This window comes from Physella acuta, unplaced genomic scaffold (assembly GCF_028476545.2).
Source record: "Physella acuta isolate Inbredline_101_S28 unplaced genomic scaffold, ASM2847654v3 ptg000648l, whole genome shotgun sequence".
Lineage (NCBI taxonomy): Eukaryota > Metazoa > Mollusca > Gastropoda > Physidae > Physella > Physella acuta.
In genome coordinates this window covers 25105-47496 of record NW_026732167.1, presented here as the reverse complement: position 1 = coordinate 47496, position 22392 = coordinate 25105, and the positions used below count along the sequence as shown (strand labels likewise).

Genomic DNA, 22392 nt, shown 5'->3' with positions numbered 1-22392 from the left:
TCCAAAAAAAAAACCTATTGAAAGACTAGATTTGTTTATTATAGTTACTCTATTATATTTCATCAATAAACACGCATTTCAAAATAAAAAAAAAAAAAGCCGCACAATAGTTGTATGAAAATGTAATTTAATGTTGAAAAAAATCCCAGTTTATGATGATGACCCTACTGATCTAGAACATGTAATTTAATGTTGAAAAAAAAACCCAGCCCGCAGGTTATGATGAAGACCCTACTGGTATATTTGTAAGTCCCGTACGACATCATCCAGCACGGATTTCTTTAACGCGACCTGCTTGTCTTGCTTGCGTCGTGGCGCGACCACATTGTCGAAATACTCTCTCCGCATCTGGTCACCGAACTCTTCAATGTTCTCCGAGTCTGACGTTTCCGGACACTGCGAGACATCGCTGTCGTCCTCTTCACACATGGGCCCTGAGGAAAACGTGTTCATCGCGTAGTCCGAGTAAAAATTCTCTAGTTGTTTCTCGGTTGGTTTCTCTGCGTTGCGTGGATTAGAGTGTACTAAATCTGGCATTTTTTGATTCTCGATCTCACTTGAACTTTCGTTTTGGTTGTTGATTTCTAATTCTAGGTCATGAAACGATGGGGTTTTCGTATTGTTAACTCGGGGTAAATAATCGTCCGATGATTCGTTGTTAGGAACGGAGGTCAGTTTTTCTATTTTCAGCCTTTCCGGTGAAGGCGACCTGCGTTTCGTTTTTGTTTGTTTTGTTTCGATTTTTGAGTAAGTTACGAGAGGAACTATAGTGTCCAACACCTTTTCGTTCCTTATAAGGACTCTATAATTTTGGATGCTAGGGACACGATTCAAAGTCGGCTCATCGAAGAGAGAGGTATTCGTGTCGAAAACTCTTTTCTTTAGTTTGACATCTGTTTTCTTGGTGATATACGTATCGGGTGTTTGGACTTTGTCTTTGATATGCGTACTGGGCGGCAGTTTGGGGTTCCTTTCTGGTGAATTTCGATCTTTTGCTGGCTGCTTGTAAATTACATTCTTGAGTTGCGAAAATGTTTTGTCCCTTACGTTAACAAGGCTGTTTGATACAGACTCTGGGTTCGATTTGAGTTTACCCGCGTCTTTTTTCGGCTTTCGTTCAGTCGACGGCTGTTTTGGCACCTTCTTAACGGTTTTTTCCCTGGTTTCTTTGCGGCTTTTGTGATCGTCTGGGAAGGGCCCAGCTTGCGTGTGCACTTTTTCCTTCAATTCTGACTTGACCCCGCGCTTCAGATCTTGGTTCGGTTTAGATCTCGTCGCGTCAGACTTGGGCCTCAGTTCTGATTTAAGCTGTTTTGATATTTCCTTATAAAACATACCCTTAGCATCTTTATGATTTTTTAACTCATGTGCAAGCGCTACGGAGCGTGGACCTTCCTTTTCTATCTCACCCGTGTTATTTGAATCTCTGCCCTTTTTACTCCAAACTATCTTGCGAGACACCGATTGCTCTATGAATCGTTTGGCTTTGAGTCGATCCGAAGGCAGAATTTCTTTATCCTGTTTTTCATCGGCACCTTTTGTAAGAGCTTTACTCTTAGGGTTGTCTTCGATCTGCTTAGGGCGGTCTGGACTTTTGCTGGCGCTTGGTTTTCTTTTCGATTTTTTTGTAAACGATGAACGTTTCAAAGAAACGTTGGGCTCAGGCGGGTTTCTCTCGACAGAAATCTCACGCTGTTGACTCCACAAAAACTGCTTTTTGCGCGCTGTGTCTCTTGTACTGTGGGATGTTTTTGGAGTCTTCGCTATGGTGAGTTCTTCTCGTGTTTTCATCATCTTGGTGTCCTCGCGATCCTTCTCCAAAGACGTGGTAATCGCGCGTTTTTTTTCCCTGCGTGGGTCCCGCGGGGATAACGAATCAAAAGTGTATTCAACGTAAATACTTTCTTTCTTAGTCACGAATTTCGGTGATGTTACCACAGGGTTTTCTTCATCCGATGCTGGATCAATGGTTCCTTCAGCGGAAGTAAAGTCGGAAGGGCTTCGCTGCAGGGCTTGACAGAGATATTGTTTATCTCGCGTTTTTGTAAGTGTCTCGAAGGACGGGGCGGTCGGTGAGTGACTCCGTTGTGACGTCTTTCCGGGAGATTTTGTTGGTGACGTCACGTGAGGTGGGTGTTGTTGTGAAGGCCAATTGAGGGACCGTGGTGGTGACGTCACGTGCTGCTGCTGTGACGTTCTCCCGGAAGATCTGGGCGGTGACGCAAAGGACTGCTGTGGTGACGTCCTTCCGGAAAATATGGCTGGTGACGTCACGCGCTGCTCTTGTGAAGTCCATTCGGAGGATCTTGTTGTTGACGTCAGGTTCGTATGTTGTGACGTCAGTTCTTTTATTGGGGTCCCTCGTGGGGTCTTATCTGGTGATTTCAGATCCAGATATTCATTTTCTGTGCGCTCTGACCTCAACTTTGAAGCTTTTAATTGTGGCGTATGGTCACTTTCATTAGACCGTGACGAATGATCTGTATCGTTTGACTTTGGCGAATGGTCATTATATGCTGACTTTGGCGCATCATCATTACTTTTTGTACGAGATGTATGATTACTATCTTTAGACTTTGATGAAAGGTCAGTATATTTTGACTTAGGCGTATGGTCAATGTCTTTTGACCGTTGTGAATTATCAGAACCTTTTGACTGAGACGTATGATCAACAGGATTAGACTTTGGCGAATGGTCAGTGTATTTTAGCCTCGGCGCATGCTCAGTGTCTTCTGAATGAGACGCGTGGTCAATATCTTTAGACTTTCTTGAACAAGCAGTACGCTTAGATCGAGGAGAGTGGTTAGTAACTTCTTGGTTCTTTGATTCCGTCGGCACTAGTTTAGCATTGATTGCTTTCTTTATTTGAAATTTTCTAAACTTCTTGAGCTGGGTATTCATTTCACTCACTTTCATTTTTTTCTGTCTGTTATTCGACGTTGGAATTTTAGACTTCCGTTCAGCCTCTTCAAAGCTTTGCTTCAATGTTCTCCACAGCTCATCCTCCGTTTTGATTTTGGCGCCCGTTCGACGTTTGGGGCTATTGGGAAGTGACGTTGTTGAGGCAACGCCATCACCACGAGGCTTAGAATCGACAGAGGAGCCGAAAATTTCAATGAAACTTGCGGTAATCTCCGTGGCGATCTCACGACGCTGTTCACTTTTTTGTTCCGTTTTCTTACACAGTGCGCTGTTCTTTAAAGATGAGAGACTCCGAGTTTTCGATCTTGAGAAAGATCTGATGTTGTCTGTGGATTTGCACCGCGAGAAAGATTTCACTTTTGCGCCCGTTTTTTGCGCCGGGTTATTTTGAACACTCTGAGCATCGACGGGACTTGACTTGTCTTCTTTTAACACCGTTTTGTTGTCCGAGATATTTTTAAGACCCGTGTTGTGAGGCGAATGACCGCGGGAATTCGGCCTTCCTTTCAAGCTAGTCCTCGAGGCTTCTTTCACGGATTTGAGTGACGTTTTCTTGCTCGGCGTCCTGAAGAGTTCAGACTGGCTGGCGTTGTTGGCCTTACTTACGCGCGGCGTAGGATACTTCTCGTCACCTTTCACCGTCATCTTGGGAATGGCTTCCCGCGGGTAATCCGTTTTCTTGAGAAACGGCGCGATGAAAGGGTACTCCTTGATCATTCGCATGTAGACCTCGTCTTTCTTGGCCTCGCTGGGTTGCGGGATGGCGACACTGGGCTGGCTCCACAGTTTGATGTTGGACTTGGCGTAGCGCGTGTATTGAGATCTAGAGCTATCGCTAGCCATAAAGTTCGGTAACTCCGATTGACTCAGCTGAAGGTTCGACCACCTGGGCGCGGTCGACGCGGGCTCGTCGCAGATGGAAGATTTCGAATCTCTAACGTCCACTGGATCCGCGTAGTAACCCGTCCCCATGCCCAGGAAGCAGCCGTACTGCTTGTAGGCGTGGAAGAGGTTGGGTCGCCGGTTCAGTGCCGACCCTGTCCCCAGCATGCGGCCCGGGGGTACCACGTGTGTATCGTCCTCCCAGTCCAAAAGGCCTTGACCTTTGAGTAACTCGTGGAGCAGTACCTAAAAATAGAACGCGTGCCGAAAGTTAAGATTGTCTTCTGCTTGATTTTTTTTTGGGATTGTTTTGTATCGATATTATCTGTTGATGTTTTTTGGTTAGCTTAGGCTCTATGTTGTATCTATATTATCTGTTGTTAGCTTAGTCTTGTGTTGTATCTATATTATCTGTTGTTGTGTCGTGTTTAGCTTAGCTCCGGTGTTGTATCTATATTATCTGTTGTTAGCTTAGTCTTGTGTTGTATCTATATTATCTGTTGATGTTTTTTAGTTAGTTTAGGCTCTGTGTTGTATCTATACTATCTGTTGGTTGTTTCTTGGTTAGTTTAGGCTCTATGTTGTATCTATATTATCTGTTGATGTTTCTTGGTTAGTTTAGGCTCTGTGTTGTATCTATATTATCTGTTGATGTTTCTTGGTTAGTTTAGGCTCTATGTTGTATCTATATCATCTGTTGATGTTTCTTGGTTAGTTTAGGCTCTGTGTTGTATCTATATTATCTGCTGTTGTGTCATGTTTAGCTTAGCTCCGGTGTTGTATCTATATTATCTGTTGTTAACTTAGTCTTGTGTTGTATCTATATTATCTGTTGTTAGCTTAGTCTTGTGTTGTATCTATATTATCTGTTGTTAGCTTAGTCTTGTGTTGTATCTATATTATCTGCTGTTGTGTCGTGTTTAGCTTAGCTCCGGTGTTGTATCTATATCATCTGTTGATGTTTCTTGGTTAGTTTAGGCTCTGTGTTGTATCTATATTATCTGTTGTTCTGTCGTGTTTAGCTTAGCTCCGGTGTTGTATCTATATTATATTATCTGTTGAGACGAAATGTAATACTATGTGAACAACTCAAATCACCTCATTTTTAACAATATCTTTAACCAGCTTTAAATATGATAAAACTCGACCAAATGTGATGTCCAAGTACACAATTGTGTTATGTTGGATTGCTAATTAACATTTGTAAATTACTCTCATTAACTTTTACTTATGCAGATTACTTGAAGAACATTTTATACACTCCCCACCCCCACCCACTACATCATATTTATTACCACTGATTATCCCACTATTACACCACATTTATTACCATTGTTTATCCTCCATTACACCACATTTATTACCATTGTTTATCCTCCATTACACCACATTTATTACCATTGTTTATCCTCCATTACATCACATTTATTACCATTGTTTATCCTCCATTACACCACATTTATTACCACTGTTTATTCCACTATTACACCACGTGTATTACCACTGTTTATCCTACTATTAAACCTCATTTATTACCACTGTTTATCCCCCCCCCATTATCCCACATGTGTTACCACTGTTTATCCCCCATTATCCCACCACATGTATTACCACTGTTTATCCCCTATTATCCCACATATATTACCACTTTGTCCTGATGTTTCTTCTTACGGCAATATTTCTTGGCGTAGTCCAGTGTTAGCGTTATAAACAGGAAGCCACTGTGGACGATAATGTTTTGGTACAAATCTTGAAATCGATGGATTTTCTTTAATGAGTTAAAATAAAATTGTTGGCATTTTGGATTTATAAACATTAAACCACTGTAGACAATACTTTTTTGTTATAAATCTTGATTATGGTGGATTTTAAACTGAGTTACATTTTTTGGCATCTGGGATTTTTTAAAATTACAAATATTGATAACTAGGATTTTTAATTGTTTTAAAATGCTTGATATTTTAACGTGAGAATAATATTATAATTAAAAAACAATCAACTTCTTCTTCTTCTTCGTTCTTAATTTTTAGTGTTGGGAGGGATCGAGCCTTATCTGCCAGAGGGTTTGAACTTGAGACTTTTTTTTCGAATTTATCAACCATGCTTCCATCACAATTAAGGATTACGTGTCAACTGGTTATGAGCCATTGAGGCCATTGACTCCGATTTCAGCCTGCTTTTCTTTTTGGATTTGCTTCCATAGCCTTTGTCCAAACTACAAGGCAGCAGTTGTTTTATTTTGGAGTTGTCTCTCCTAGAACAGTGGCTGACCCCAGCTAACGAGCCTCATCTGCCCGAGGGTTCGAACTCGAGACTTTTCGGTTTAGCAACCATGAGCTTTACCGACTCTACCATGCCGACCCCTAAACAATCAACACATTTTAAAAAATTCAATGTTCTAGAATTAACCGCTTTCCACAACTAAGTTGAACTTAGAGGAAGTACTAAATATCGGCTAGTGTACGCAAGCATATGTTGTACAACATTATGGAGGGTAGCCCAGTGTAAATGGTTTTTATATGTGTACTGTCTGAAAAGGGCATGTTAAACAGCAATATTAAACTGCCATTGATTGTTTACATCAGGGGTCTCCAAACTACGGCCCGCGGGCGGGATCCGGCCCGCGGTGATCTTTTTGTCCAAGGAAAAATCGTTTGTTGGTGATGACCGAGGAACTTTGCCCAGAAAAATCAAGGACATGCCTGGAAGAAACTGGCCCCCGAACTGAAATTTGATAGTTAATGCGGCTAAATTTTCTATTCTGGATTATTGGAAGTATAAATTAACAGAAAAACTGGTTTCTCGTGTTTCTCCTTTTCATCATAAATAATTTTTACAACTATTTTTTAACTAAAAGGTCATTATATTCTATAACGCTGAAATATAACAACATTTTATAAACTTGAAATAGCAAGAACACAATCCCGTATGACTCAGTGGTTTTTTTCTATTCTTAAATAATTGACTCAGGGGTATTGCTTATTTCGTCTACCGACGATGGATCGGCGTGGTCGAGTCGGTAAAGCTTTAAAATCAAACAACTGCTGCCTTGTAGTTTGTTCTTGGTTGGACAAAGGTTATGGAAGCAAATCCAAAAAGAAAAGCAGGCTGAAATCGGAGCCAATGGCCTCAATGGGGCATAACCAGTTGACACATGTCCTTAATTGTGTTGGAGGGGGGATCCCAACATTAAAATTAAGAACGGAGAAGAAGAAGAAGAGTCTACCGACCGAATGCGCATGACTCAAACATGTGACTTACAAGCCAGAGAATAGAGACGTCAACAGCCCACGTAGAAGCCAGTTGTCCGTCAGCCACCCAAAAGACATCGATACCATGATTTCTCTAGCACAGGGTAACCGATACCATGCGGGCTTCAGCCTAAAGTAATCGACTCCATGTTTTCTTCAGATGCTCATCTCAACAGGCCAATGCTACGAATACAAAAGTTGTTTTTATAGACATTAAGTAAATTAAACTAGTGTTATTATTTTTATTTCAGCAAAATGAAATAGTATTATTATTATTTTAATTAAGTTATATAAACTATTTTTATTATTCGAATATAAGCTAAATAAACTGGTACTATTATTTTAATTTAAGTTATTAAACTATTTTTATTATTTTAATCAAAGGTAAATAACATATTATTATTTTAATTCAAGCTAAATAAATTCTTATTACTTTAATTTAAGTTAAGTATTTTTTTTATTCATATTAATTTCTAACCAATTAATATTTGTATATTCACATTACTATTTAATCTAAACAAACAATTTTAAGTCACTTTTAGTTAAGTTAAACGTCTATAAACTATTTTAATATATTTTATTTTGAAGATCAGATTCAGCTAAGTTCAGGATTAAATTGGGTCAGGGCTAGGTTATGCGATAAGTATGTCAGGGTTAGCTGTAGCCTCTACCGACCCAAGGACACTGATGACAACAACACCATAATCATAATGTATTCGGAGCTTCTTTTTTATGTATAGTATATCTACAGAGGCGTAGCGACCCTTCCCGGTGCGCGGTGACAAACTTTCTATTTGGCGCCCCCATCCCCCGGAAACAAACTTTCAATTTGGCGCCCCCCCCCCCCATCCCCCGGGGACAAACTTTCAATTTGGCGCCCCCCCCCATATATTTTTTAATATTAATAATCCAAAGCTGCAGCTAAAATGAGCTTTCAATTTTTTTTCAAACCCATTTTGGCGCCCGGGGACATATGTATCCCCCGCCCCTCCCCCTAGCTACGCCTCTGTATAGCTACACAAAACCATAAGCCTAGCCCTAACCTTAACCGCCATACTTGCACGTAACCATAACCGCCTAACCTTATAATAAACATCTGCGTTTTTTTTTTCAAGTACCATTGATGACGTATACTAATTAAATTATGTGTTTTAAACGTTAATGATATTTCAGCTGACCGGTCTGCAGAGGCGTAGCGACCCTTCCCGGCGCCCGGGGACAAACTTTCGATTTGCACCCCCCCCCCCCCTCGAACTTTTCATTTGCACCCCCCCCCCCTCTCAAACTTTCAATTTGGCGCCCCCCTAAGGTCGGCGCCCGGGGACATATGTCCCCCCCCCCCCCCCGCCCCCCCCCCCCCCTCGCTACGCCTCTGTCGGTCTGCTTATGATGACAAGAAAAACATTTTTACTAAGTTAAGTTTAAAATTGTAAACTGCAGGCCCAGACTAAACCGCAAGTGCTAAGATTTTGAATTCAGTTACTATTTTCAGTAAGTTTAGTTTAAAATTGTAAACTGCAGGCCTAGACTAAACCGCAAGTGCTAAGATTTGGAAATCAGTTAATATTTTACTTCGTACGTTTGCGATATTTGAATGAGTTGAACATCACAAACGGCGGACGTGAAGTGTCTCGCTACATTCAAGACAGTCCTAATACATGTTTGTTAAATGTTGATCTTATAATGTTGATGTTATGTATTAGCGACTTGTGGTTTTATTCTTTTAATTTAGAAACATTACCTGTTTTTATTAACTTCCGTTCAATAGTTTGCGCCCAATTTGATTTTCAAGTGCTTTCAGCTTGGATTATTATTTTAGCCCAATGGGTTATTTTTACACTTGGGGTGTATTCGGGGTAATTGTTTCTGTAGTCTCAATGATGTAGTTAGCTAAACTAAACTTGACCCAAACCTTAATCTATAACCTTAACCTTGAAATTGAGTGATGCAATGTTATCAATTGTATATGTGAGCTTATGAAACCCCAAACTATTGGGTTCGTATATATAAGACCAGTGGCGACACATGGGGGGGGGGGGGGGGTGGCAGTCTGCACCGGTTGATACCATTTAGAACACCATGTCAAAAAATCATAATAACTTACTATCTAGTTTTGTAATCCAGTTTTATAATCCATTTTATCCAATTTACGATAACAAAATATGGGTGACATCAAACCGAAAATGTAAAAATGTTTTTAGAGGGCGTGGGTGACACTCCCAATTACCGCCCGGGTGACACCCGACCGCAGAGGCGTAGCGACCCTTCCCGGCGCCCGGGGACATACTTTCAATTTGGCGCCCCCTTGGGAGCAAATTTTCGATTTGCACCCCCCCCCCCTCGAACTTTTCATTTGCACCCCCCCTCAAACTTTCGATTTGCACCCCCCCCCCTCGAACTTTTCATTTGCACCTCCCCTCAAACTTTCGATTTGCACCCCCCCCCTCGAACTTTTCATTTGCACCCCCCCTCAAACTTTCGATTTGCACCCCCCCCCCCCTCGAACTTTTCATTTGCACCCCCCCTCAAACTTTCGATTTGCACCCCCCCTCGAACTTTTCATTTGCACCCCCCCCCTCAAACTTTCGATTTGCACCCCCCCTCGAACTTTTCATTTGCACCCCCCCCCCCCCTCAAACTTTCAATTTGGCGCCCCCCCTAAGGTCGGCGCCCGGGGACATATGTCCCCCCCCCCCCCGCCCCCCTCGCTACGCTACTGCCCGACCGTGTAACGCCACTGGATTAGACATAGGTTTACCCGCAAATCTTAGGTAGCTAGACTCTTCGTTGAAGATAATACATCCCATGGGGTTAGGGTTAGGATGAAATCATTTTGACTTTTTTCGCAGAATTGATCATAATGGATCTACTAGTAATTTCATTTATAATTTGGTCACAAAATAGCTTGACCATAATTGTCAAGGAGCAAGATTGTGTGATGTAGGCCTATACACTGGTTTGTTAAAAAACAATGACAAGTTTTAGTAGGGAAAACGTGTTGTTTATTGGTCAAGATTCGCAATGGCTGGTTGACGTGTTCATTACATTGTGTAAATAATAAACATGTTTGATTTGAGAAGATTTGCCTGTACGACTTTTGTAAACTGGTGTCAGGCTTCTGGGTGACAGATTCAACCGGCTTAACTATATGTGAGAATCAACCGGCTTCACTATATGTCCGATTTAGCCGGCTAAGCTATATATCCAATTTAGATGGCTTTTCTAGATCCCCGCTTTAACTGACCAAACTAGCTGTACAATTCAACGAGTTTCACAAAATATTTTCGACACAGCCGGCTTCTCTAGATGCCCGACAGCCGGCTTTGCTAGATGTCTGACTCAGTCGGCTTTACTAGATGTCCAACTCAGCCGGCTTCACTAGTTAACCGACAGCCGGATTTACTAGATATCCAACAGCCGGCTTCACTAGATGTCTGACTCAGCCGGCTTCACTAGATGTCCAACTCAGCCGGCTTCACTAGATATCCAACAGCCGGCTTCACTAGATATCCAACTCAGCCGGCTTCACTAGATTTCCGACAACCGGCTTCACTAGATGTCCGACAACTGGCTTTACTAGATGTCCGACAACTGGCTTTACTAGATGTCCGACAACTGGCTTCACTAGATGTCCGACAGCCGGCTTTACTAGATGTCCAACTCAGCCGGCTTCACTAGATATCCAACAGCCGGCTTCACTAGATATCCAACTCAGCCGGCTTCACTAGATGTCCGACAACCGGCTTCACTAGATGTCCGACAACTGGCTTTACTAGATGTCCGACAACTGGCTTCACTAGATGTCCGACAGCCGGCTTTACTAGATGTCCAACTCAGCCGGCTTCACTAGATATCCAACAGCCGGCTTCACTAGATATCCAACTCAGCCGGCTTCACTAGATGTCCGACAACCGGCTTCACTAGATGTCCGACAACTGGCTTCACTAGATCTCCGACAACCGGCTTCACAAGATGTCCGACAGCCGGCTTCACTCGATCTCCGACAACCGGCTTCACTAGATATCCGACTCAGCCGGCTTCACTAGATATCCAACAGCCGGCTTCACTAGATCTCCGACAACCGGCTTCACTAGATATCCGACTCAGCCGGCTTCACTAGATATCCAACAGCCGGCTTCACTAGATATCCAACAGCCGGCTTCACTAGATCTCCGACAACCGGCTTCACTAGATCTCCGACAACCGGCTTCACTAGATATCCGACTCAGCCGGTTTCACTAGATATCCAACAGCCGGCTTCACTCCATCTCCAACAACCGGCTTTACTAGATGTCTGACTCAACCGGCTTCACTAGATATCCAACAACCGGCTTCACTCCATCTTCAACAACCGGCTTCACTAGATATCCGACTCAGCCGGCTTCACTAGATATCCAACAGCCGGCTTCACTCCATCTCCAACAACCGGCTTTACTAGATGTCCGAATCAGTCGGCTTCACTAGGTGTCCGACAGCCGGCTATACTAGATCTCTGACAGCCGGCTTCACTAGATGTCCGACAACCGGCTTCACTAGATGTCCGACTCCGCCGAGTCCAGCGCCTCGACCGTTGTCCAGTACCGCGGTTCCAGCGTATCCAAGGGTATCTCCGTCACGTGCCTCTGACGCTTGAGCTTGATGACGTCAGTGTAGAACCCAGCATCCACCTCCAGCTCCTGGTAGTCCGCCGTGGCGTCGTACACATCCGGGGCGTAGTCCCCGCTCCGGGGGGCCTCCCCCCTGGGCCCGTCCCTCGCGTCGTGATGTAACCTAAAATCTATACTGCTCAGACGCTGTTCCTGGACGGCCAGCGGAACCGGAAGTGGGTGGTGGGCGTGGCGGTTGTTGTGCTGGACCCGGTGCGAGTCTGAGCTACCCTCGTCCTCGTCCCTCAGCGGGCTGTAGGGGGACGACCTTGAACTTGACGGCTGGGGAGGGTCGACGGTCAGCCTGAACTTGCTGGGGGCGGGGGACGTCTGCCTGCTCCACGAGCCGTCACGTGATGCTGGGGTTTCTAACTGGTCGTAAATATCCAGCCCAGAAGGCCGTGGTCTGGAAGATTCTGGTGCAGATAAAAAAAACAACAACACAGATATAAAATTTTGATATCATTATATATATATATATATATATATATATATATATATATATATATATATATATATATATATATATATATATATATATATATATATATATATATATATATATATATATATATATATATATATATATATATAACTTTATAGTTTCATGTTTAGAACAGTGTTTCTTTCAGATATATATATATATATATATATATATATATATATATATATATATATATATATATATATATATATATATATATATATATATATATGTGTGTATGTATTTCATTCAACTTTATAGTTTCACGTTTAGAACAGTGTTTCTTTCAGGCATATCACTGGGATTACCGCACCTCTCCCCCTCCCACCCAATCCCAGGACGAAATAGGAAAAAAATTGAATAGAAAATACACACTTTAATTATTATCTGCCCCCACCCCTTTCCCCCACTTAAGTTTTAAGTCCCCGCTCCCTGGAAGAATAAATTCTTGAAAGAATCCTTGTTTCAAAGTTTGCCAAAGATGGTTTTGATTATCAGAGGCGTAGCGACTCATTTTGACCCCTAAGCCCCCCCCCCCCCGCCCCAATTATATATAGTTATTCCCTTTGGTAAATCATCCCCTTAACGAAAATAAAAATTATATACTTAAACCATTTAACCCCCACTCCCCCCCCCCCCCTCCGTTTTATCACGTCCCAAAAGTGTCATGTGTTCCCCCTCCCTCTCCCGAACAAAATGTCTGAAAGCAACCCTAATATTTACCGTTTGAACTGTTGTGATCCATCACGTGCAGCGTCTGCTGGGTACTGGATTCTGCTGGCCAATCCTCCACGAGTTTAGAACACGAGACCTAGCCAGGAACAATTAATTAATGCCACATCATTACGGAGAAAATTAATTCCATGCGGTGAGAGAAGTTTAAGCCTTGTTAGTGATACTTTACATAGAGATATTAACGTAATGTTGAAGATGAAATAATGACATGAACAAAATAAACTTTTGATAAACTCCTAGCTTCATGGATATGTCACTACCGTCTTCGACATGACACTACCTGTGTCACCTGACCTACCTCAGTCAACTGACCTACCTGTGTCAATTGACCTACCTCAGTCAACTGACCTACTTGTGTCAAATGACCTACTTGTGTCAAATGACCTACTTGTGTCAATTGACCTACTTGTGTCAATTAACCTACTTGTATCAACTGACCTACTTGTGTCAACTGACCTACTTGTGTCAATTGACTTACCAATGTCAAATGACCTACTTGTGTCAACTGACCTACCAATGTCAAATGACCTATCTGTGACAACTGACCTACCTGTTTTCTTCTGTCATGGACGGAGATGGTATCAATGTAGGAATACTCGGAGACAGTACTGATACATTGGTCTGTTGATTCTGTAAATAGTTAGATCAGTTGTAAAGCACATGTCATAAAAACGGATTATTTATTAGTTCTGTAATTTAAACTTTTAGAAACAGAAATATAAATGTCCAATTATGACTAATATGAATTACAGACGTCTGCGACGATTGCTTGAAAAGCAGTTGCCAGATTTTCCAAAACACAAGGTTCGAAAGGTTTCGTGTCTGGCCTAAAGGTGTATATGACCTACCTGTGCTGGTCATTATAGCAGGGACTATGCAGGAAAGGTCTTTTGTCTGACCTAAAAATGTACAGGATCTACCTGCGCTGGTCATTATAGCAGGACTATCTAGCACAGGAAAGGTCTTTTGTCTGACCTAGAGGTGTACATAACCTACCTTCGCTGGTCATTATGGCAGGGACTATCTGGCACAGGAAAGGTCTTTTCTCTGACTTAAAGGTGTACATGACCTACCTGCGTTGGTCATTATGGCAGGACTATCTAGCACAGGAAAGGTCTTTTGTCTGACCTAAAGGTGTACATGACCTACCTGTGCCGGTCATTATGGCAGGGACTACCTGGTGCAGGAAAGGTCTTTTGTCTGACCTAAAGATGTACATGACCTACCTGTGCCGATCAGTATGGCAGGGACTATCTGGTGCAGGAAAGGTCTTTTGTCTGACCTAAAGGTGTACATGACCTACCTGTGCCGGTCATTATGGCAGGGACTATCTAGCACAGGAAAGGTCTTTTGTCTGACCTAAAAGTGTACATAACCTACCTGTGCCGGTCATTATGGCAGGGACGATCTGGTGCAGGAAAGGTCTCTTGTTCTTCATCCACCAGTAGAGCCCACACACGACAGCGAGCAGGAGGAGGACTAGAGTGATGGGCAGGAGGATGAGGGTGGTCAGTCCAGAGGTGGGAGGGTCCTCCCCCACCACCAGCAGGAGGGTCGTCCTGGTCTGGTGCTGTAGCGGGGAGGTTTCTGTCGCCTGGTGTACACAGTGTTAGGACAGGTGAGTTGGGTGTACACAATTTTGGAACAGGTCGGTTTGGTGTACATATTTTAGAACAGGCGGGTTTGGTGTACATATTTTAGAACAGGTGGGTTTGATGTACACATTTTAGAACAGGTGGGTTTGGTGTACATATTTTAGAACAGGTGAGTTTGATACACATTTTAGAACAGGTGAGTTTGGTATACACAATTTTACAACAGGTGGGTTCATCATGTTCTGTTAGTTGTCAGTGATATTAAGGTGTCTTGATAACGTTATGTGTCGTTGATGTTTATTCTGACTGTTTAGCCGTCAGTCACCCATGTGACATATGTCACGTGTTTTGTGCCATCTGACACCATCTGATAGACCACACTTACTTATGACAGACGACACCCTGCCGGCCTGTCATCTTGTTAATGTATCATATAGTGATATGTCGGTGTCATTTGTCAGTGCCATCTTCTTTCATTGCCTTTTGTTAATGGTACATGGCAGTGTCGTCTGTCACTGTCTTATGTCAGTATCATCTAACAGTGTCATTTTTCTATATCATCTGTCAGGGCCATGTGAAAGTGCCATCTGACAATGTCGTTTGTCGCTGTCATATGTCGGTGTCATGTGACAGTATCATTTTCGTGTCATCTATCAGTGTCATACTTCAGTGTCATCTGTCAGTGCCACTTGTCAGTGCCATCTGTCAGTATTTCTCATCATCTCACCTACCTGTACAACAACCAGTATTTCCTTCTGCGTGTAGAACTGACCCAAGGCCTGAATGACGTACATCTGACCCGTGCTGCTGTTGATGGTCAAACACTTCTCAAAGTTTGGGGGTCCTGTCAGATACACGCGAGTTCAAGGTCAGATACACGGGTTCAAGGTCAGATACAAAATGGTTCAGGGTCAGATACAAAAGGATTTAAGGTCAGATACAAAATGATTCAAGGTGAAACACACGGTTCAAAGACGTTTTAAGGTCATATACAAAATAGTTCATGGTCATATGCACACCTATTCAATGTCAGGTACAGACAGGTTCAACGAAAGACGACACCTACCTATGACAGACGACACCAACCTATGACAGACGACACCTACCTATGACAGACGACACCAACCTATGACAGACGACACCTACCTATGACAGACGACACCTATGACAGACGACATCTACCTATGACAGACGACACCTACCCATGACAGACGACATCTACCTATGACAGACGACACTTACCGTCAACAAGGGAGAATGTCACCGTGTAGTTGAGAGAGTCCCCGTCTTTAGCCGCTATAGGTCCAGGTGTTATTGATTCAATTTCTCCCTGGAAAAAAATACAACAAAAAATACATTAGAATAGGTAGCTGTAGCGTCAGAAGACGAGGTGGTAGAGGGTTATCAAGGGGGGGGGGGGGTGTCGAGGGGCTGGAGTGTGGACGAGTGAGTTGGTGTGGGGGTCGAGCCTGGAGGGTTGACTAGGGGGTGGAGGGTGGACGAGGGGGTAGAGGATTGACAAGGGGATCAAGGGGATATAAATAATGGTCTGTTAAAAAAAATCTTTGGTGGACACTCTTATACTACAATAATCGATATAACGCCTAATAATGACATTTAACATCAATTGTATAAGCTCAAGTTTTATAGGCTTTTAATTTTGCTGATTTAGCAGTTTTTAGGTAGTGTATTTCCTAGACAGATTTCAGGTTTCCATAGCAACCGCTGGAAGTAAAGCGAGAAAGACGTACAACATGGCTTGGGCTGATGCTGGCCTGGTACAAGGGGCTGCAGGGCTCTTCACAGTCTGGGTAGTAGAACAAGGGAGGCAAATCATCGTCGTCTAGCACGTCAAGTCTTAGAGTAGCTTCCCCTGTCAGCCCAGATGTATCCTGTTGAAAAAGGAAGAGGAGGTTACTGAACAATGCGTGCTATTGTTAGCTGATTAACTGAGATATGTATGGCCCTGCAATATTAGCAGTTTAAAATGTTAAGACAATCATTCAGAGTTTCTTCCAGGCATCTTTTTTTTTGGGGGGGGGGGGGGGGGGGGGGGGCTCCGAAGTAAACATACATCTTTACTAGTGTCCGCCCCCCCCCCCCCCCCCGAAAAATGTTGACCCCCCGCCCCGAAATTTTCAAAAGCCCCCCCCCCCCCCGGAGAATAAAGTCTGGAAGAAACACTGCAATCATTGTGCTGTGGTAATAGCAGTTAAAGATGGATAGGTAATTTGCGAGAATCGCAGCAAATTATAATTTAGCGTTTATGAGGTAATTATTGCTCTGTGATATTGGCAGTTTAAAATTTGTGGGACGATGTGGTCGAATGGTAGAGCGTTCGGCTGCTAGTGTTCGGATCTCGGTTCAGATTCGTGAATGTAAGACGTCCCTGAATCTACTCAGCAATGATGAGTAACTGACTCATTTTATGGAAACAAAGGCGGCTGAGCATAGTGCTGAATACACTATCCCTTCATAAGCCGCGGTCAATGAAACAGATGAGCTCTACGTCATCTGCCCCATTTGTCTTGGGCACGAACGGGGAAAAAATTATGATGATGATTATAGTGCAGTAACAGCAGTTTAAAATTTAAATGTACTTGAATACCAGCAGTTTAAAATTTAAGTTTACTTGAATACCAGCAGTTTAAAATTTAAATGTACTTGAATACCAGCAGTTTAAAATGTTTCCCTCACCTTTACTACCACGCCAGCAGTAAGAAATTTGTGTCCCGCAGGAAACGCCTCAAAATCCAGACCGACCTTCAAGGCGATGTCGCCATTGTAGACATTGGTAAGTTGGAGAAATTTTTCGCTGTCATTCTGCTCAATGGATGGTTAGATAACAGTTATATCTATTACGTGATTTTATCGAGAATCCGAGGAGTTAAGATACATCTTCATATGAACATTTGAGTATATGAACCAAAGTCGTTTTGAAAACACGCACTTAATGAAGACATGGACACATAAACAAAATGACACACAAATCAATGGACACACGGACAAAAGGAAACACGAACAATCAGATAAATAGGATAATGGGATAAAAGAAAAACGTACGTATGGACAAATGAACACAGGAAAAGAATAGATAAATAAGGACACAGACAAATGGACACACGGACAAAAGAACACACGGAGAAATGGACACACGACCTAATGGACAAAGGGACACACGGACAAATTGACAGACGGACAAAAATACACATGGACAAAAGGACACACGACCCAATTGACACATGGACAAAGGGACACACGGAGAAAGGTACAACCCACCACCAGACATAGGACAAATGAAAACACGGACAATTCGTCAAGTGAACACTTAAACAAACTCTACACGCTGTGGGCAGATAGGAAGTAGAGATACAATATGTATAGTGAGAAACTTCTGGCATTTACCACCTGATCAGGTGCTCCAGCAAAAGTCAGGCTGAATCCCTCGATCTCTCTCACGGAGAAGTTGACGTCATCGTCTCGTGACCACGTGATCAGACTGAGCAACGTTTTTCCTACCGGGGCTGTCTGGTGATTGGAAAATGTGGAGCAGTTTTTAAATAAACGAAACAATTATTTATTTCAATTTAAAAAATGCACTCGTAACCAGTTATTTCATCTGTGATTTGATAGAAGGGGTGGATTTATACTTGTGTGTCTTGTTTATTTAAATCTCCAGTGCTAATTATACAAAATATTTTAGTTAAAATAACTCTCTAAAAATAAAATATGTATGTGTTGACAACAGATAAATGGGTCTGTCGGAAATATGGCTCCCGATAAAAATCAACACACATACCACCCCCCATCCATAAGATAAAAAAAAAATAATCTGAAGTTCAGGATAACTTTGTGTCAAGGCCTCTACTTTATCGAGCTTGAAAAAAAACAAGCAGTCAAAAGTCTATTCGGAAGTAAATTTTCGCCTACAAATTGAGACCCCCCCCCCCCCCCCCACCACCACCCTTCCGATTTTTTTACTACGACAAGCTTCCCCATTCATCCAAACCCGATGAGGTAAAATCCATACCACATCAGGTATTTACATGTCCTTGTGTGTGAATCAAGCCTATTAGACACCAGAGTTTCTTCCAGGCATCTCTTCGAAAAAAGTCTACCGCCCCCCCCCCCCCCCCGCCCCGAACGAAATGGAATTTATATAGAAAATATGTACATTTAACAGTGTCCACCCCCCCTCCCCCCCCCCCCCGAAGAAAGTCTACCGCCTCCCCCGCCCCCTGAAAATTTCAAGTGCCGCTCCCCCCCCCCTCCCCGGAGAAAAAAGTCTGGAAGAAACACTGAGTATTAGACACTTGTTAGACAGACAGTTACCTCTTTGACAGCCATCCGTATCTCTGACGTGTTGAAGTAAGGAGGGAATTCGTTGACACCGGTCACCAGCACGGCTTGAACGAACCGCTGAGGGAGACACACATTTCTAAACTTTATCCTGCAGGTTTAACCAGTGTAAGAACACAACTATCCGTAACAGAAAAGCTAAACTTTATCCTGCAGGTTTAGCCAATGTAAGAACATAACTACCCGTAACAGAAAAGCTAACTTTATCCTGTAGGTTTAACCAATGTAAGAACATAACTACCCGTAACAGAAAAGCTAACTTTATCCTGTAGGTTTAACCAATGTAAGAACATAACTACCCGTAACAGAAAAGCTAACTTTATCCTGTAGGTTTAACCAATGTAAGAACATAACTACCCGTAACAGAAAAGCTAACTTTATCCTGTAGGTTTAACCAATGTAAGAACACAAACTACCGTCATAACAGAAAAGCTAAACTTTATCCTGTAGGTTTAACCAATGTAAGAACAGAAAACTACCGTCATAACAGAAAAGCTAAATTTATCCCTAGGGTTTAACCGCAGAACGAATATAAAAGCTAAATTTATCCTTTTGGGTTTAACCGTTGAACGAATAAAAAAGCTAAATTTATCATGTAGTTTTGTCTAATGACTTAACAAAAAAGTTACATTTATCTCTGTAGTTTAACCACTCAAAAAATTATTGGGCTTTTGTCTAGTAATTTAAAGAGATATTTTAAGGTATATTTTAGCTCGGTTATGTACAGTGCTGCTATAAGTTAAGGAAAAATAAGGAAAATAAGAGCAGCGTCAGATTTTTTTTTTCTCACTTTTACTTTCTCGTATATACGAAGTATAGAGAAAGTCTTGTAATCGTGCAAAAAGAAAAAAACCGAGATTTTTACAAATCTCGACGTTTTACACCTCACTGATACGGAAAAACATAATTTTGCAATCTTGTCCGTATACCTGTGTGTGTGTGTGTCTGTGTGTGTGTGTGTGTGTGTGTGTGTGTGTGTGTAAAGACGATAACTTGAGTACCGTTACAGCTAGTTTTATGAAATTTTATATATAAGTATTTTATCAAAATCGTAGATCCGTATCAACTTTTGAGCGATTTCCGATAATCGGAAGTGGTACTTTTTCTACTTTGAATTTTCCAAAAGCCTATAACTTGAGTACTATTTCAGATAGATAAATGAAATTTCACACGTAAGTAAAAGATCTAATTCTCTACCTTCTGTCAAATTTTGAGTAATTTCCGTTGACCGGAAGTACTAATTTACGCTATTTCCGATTTCTCAAAAAACGCATGTAAATTTATAAAGTACTAATAATATTGCGCACTATTATAAACATCTTTATTTGGCGTTCGCTTGGTGCGCAATTCTTTTTTCTATGAGATTCTATTCTATTTTAAAAAGTTTAAGTATTTAAAATGGATTAAAAATCATAACTATATCCCGAGTTCCCATCCCCTGTTGTTTTTATATAAGAATATTCGAGAAAGTTTAGGGGTGATCACTCCCGGTTTATTTTTGTTGTCTTATGCGAAAAAGTCTGGAAGAAACACTGTTGCCTTGCATGTTCGCTTTAGTACAGAGGCGTAGCGAGGGGGGAGGGCGGGGGGGGGGACACACATGTCCCCGGGCGCCGACCTTAGGGGGCGCCAAAATGGGTTGGAAAAATAAATTGAAAGGATGAGGGGGGGGTGTGCAAATCGAAATCTTGAGGGGGGGGGTGTGCAAATCGAAAGATTGAGGGGGGGGGGGTACAAATCGAAAGTTTGTCCCCGGGCGCCGGGAAGGGTCGCTACGCCGCTGCTTTAGTATTACAGTTTTCATCATCGGCTTGTGAGGACTGATACAGATTTACAATAGTAGTACTTCTTTCTTAATTGTAGACTACTTTCATTCATTTAAGATGGTTTATTTATACATAGATCTAAAACAAAACGTCTAATTACGATTTTTTTTGTTTAAAAGAACTGAAAATGCAAATGTGTAATTAAAATAAATGATGATTCAAGGGATTTTTTTTCCATCGGCGTGGTGGGCTGAGGGGGGTTTGGTCTTTTAAGTAGAGCTGAAATAAATTTGGGATTACAGAGAATTAAAATGATACAAATTTTAAGCAACCGGAAAAGTTATATGATTACAATGAGACACATCAAATCAAACATTCTTCTCTTTCAAACATCTAAGCTATAGCAGTCCTCCCAACGTTCTTTATTTAGTTTTTATTATTTTTTTTAATATGTATACGTACATGTATATATAGCGTATGCAGTGGCGTAGCGAGGTCGGGTGTCACCCGGTGCACCCGGTGCGGCACCTAATGGTGTCACCCCCCCCCCCCCCAGAGGCGTAGCGACCCTTCCCGGGGACAAATTTTCGATTTGCACCCCCCCCCCCCCTCAAACTTTCGATTTGCACCCCCCACCCCCCTCAAGTTTTTCTCTATATATTTTGCTATTTTTTGCCTTGGTGTCACCCCCATAAATGGTGTCACCCGGTGCGGTCCGCACCCCCCCGCCCCCCCCCCCCCCTCGCTACGCCCCTGAGCGTATGTATTTTCGCTTGTTTACTGCTGATTTTTCTATTGTATGATGTTTGTAAAATATTTTTAGTATCAAGAATATTCGAATAATGGGCCAGATGATCCGAACAATTTTTTTTAAATACTTTTATTTTCCAATTTAAAACAAATACAGTAACATTCCACGCCGTTTGGGCGGATATTTACAAGATAATTAGATTGGTGTACAGAGTATAGTAAATAAATAGCGAAATATGTAAATGAATACAAAAGATACATTGGATTTAAAGCTAGTTGGTTCAAAAATTGAAAAGAGGCTGTTTGTAACATGTTTGCCAACAAAAAATGGTGGAAGATTAGTCGAAAACAAAGCTGGTTTACATGGATTTCATCTCATTCTGTACAATAAACATAGTAAATACAAAAGAAAAATGAATAACCAGTAGAGTAATTACACACACACACACACAAATTTGTTGTTTTACACAGATTTCGTTTACAATAGTGAATTACACATTAACAATAGGTAAATAAGTAAATGAATATAGATTAGAAACTGATGTTTTGGAGGGGGGGGGGTCGTTGGAACAGTTAAAAGGGATGTGGGGTTATCATATGTGCGGGTGATGTGTGTAGAGGGGGGGGGGGGGGGGGGGGAGGTAGAGTGTCTAACGAGCCATATTTTTTAAAATATTCAAAACCGAGTTTATCATCTAAAATCAACAGTCTAGAACACAAAATAAAGTTACGGACAGAGTAAATATGTTAAAATAGTTGGCTCTGGTGTTAGTGTGTTATTGTTGTTGTTTTTTTCCTTTAAAAAAATCGTTCAGTCATTATAACACTCAAATTTATGTAACCGTGTTGATGAATAAATTGTAGGTATAAATAAACAAAAATTATTACAAATGAATATTTAAAAAATCGTAATGATAACTAATTTCAAAGACCATGAGTTACTTCCCTTCCCGCAGATCGGGAATGCTCTCCCCTTGTGTATGACAACAAACAACGACTCAC

At 41.9% G+C, this 22392-nt stretch overlaps 2 protein-coding genes across 3 annotated transcripts; both read right to left on the bottom strand.

The window, feature by feature from the left end:
* Positions 1 to 106: 106 nt before the first annotated feature.
* Positions 107 to 8788, bottom strand: LOC131948562 (serine/arginine repetitive matrix protein 1). 2 transcript variants are annotated; one of them, XM_059310155.1, is made up of 4 exons: positions 8628 to 8788; positions 7066 to 7238; positions 5450 to 5525; positions 107 to 4050 (listed from the first exon to the last, which is right to left on the bottom strand). In XM_059310155.1, the coding sequence occupies exons 2-4, from the start codon at positions 7140 to 7142 to the stop codon at positions 232 to 234; spliced, it is 3972 nt and encodes a 1323-aa protein (XP_059166138.1). In that variant the 5' UTR covers positions 7143 to 7238; positions 8628 to 8788; the 3' UTR covers positions 107 to 231. The 2 variants fall into 2 exon arrangements, with proteins under 2 accessions (XP_059166138.1, XP_059166137.1); XM_059310154.1 differs by having other exon boundaries at positions 8635 to 8788.
* A 2793-nt stretch (positions 8789 to 11581) lies between these two features.
* On the bottom strand, positions 11582 to 18862 carry LOC131948540 (uncharacterized). The gene is made up of 10 exons (XM_059310100.1): positions 18848 to 18862; positions 17921 to 18043; positions 17213 to 17338; positions 16267 to 16407; positions 15758 to 15845; positions 15247 to 15359; positions 14301 to 14514; positions 13471 to 13550; positions 12909 to 12996; positions 11582 to 12117 (listed from the first exon to the last, which is right to left on the bottom strand). Exons 1-10 carry the CDS (start codon positions 18860 to 18862, stop codon positions 11588 to 11590), a joined length of 1518 nt encoding a protein of 505 aa, XP_059166083.1. The 3' UTR covers positions 11582 to 11587.
* Between the last annotated feature and the right edge of the window lie 3530 nt (positions 18863 to 22392).

What these genes read in the sequence shown, in the direction of transcription:
- LOC131948562 (XM_059310155.1), bottom strand. Translation starts at nt 7,142, where the DNA reads ATGGTATCGATGTCTTTTGGGTGGCTGACGGACAACTGGCTTCTACGT. An exon ending in ACGTCTCTATTCTCTGGCTT is followed by an intron (nt 5,526 to 7,065) that starts GTAAGTCACATG and finishes TATCGTCCACAG; the next exon opens with TGGCTTCCTGTTTATAACGC. An exon ending in AGAAACATCAGGACAAAGTG is followed by an intron (nt 4,051 to 5,449) that starts GTAATATATGTG and finishes TTCTATTTTTAG; the next exon opens with GTACTGCTCCACGAGTTACT.
- LOC131948540 (XM_059310100.1), bottom strand. An exon ending in CTGGAGCACCTGATCAGGTG is followed by an intron (nt 17,339 to 17,920) that starts GTAAATGCCAGA and finishes TCCATTGAGCAG; the next exon opens with AATGACAGCGAAAAATTTCT. An exon ending in AAATACTGGTTGTTGTACAG is followed by an intron (nt 14,515 to 15,246) that starts GTAGGTGAGATG and finishes TGTGTACACCAG; the next exon opens with GCGACAGAAACCTCCCCGCT.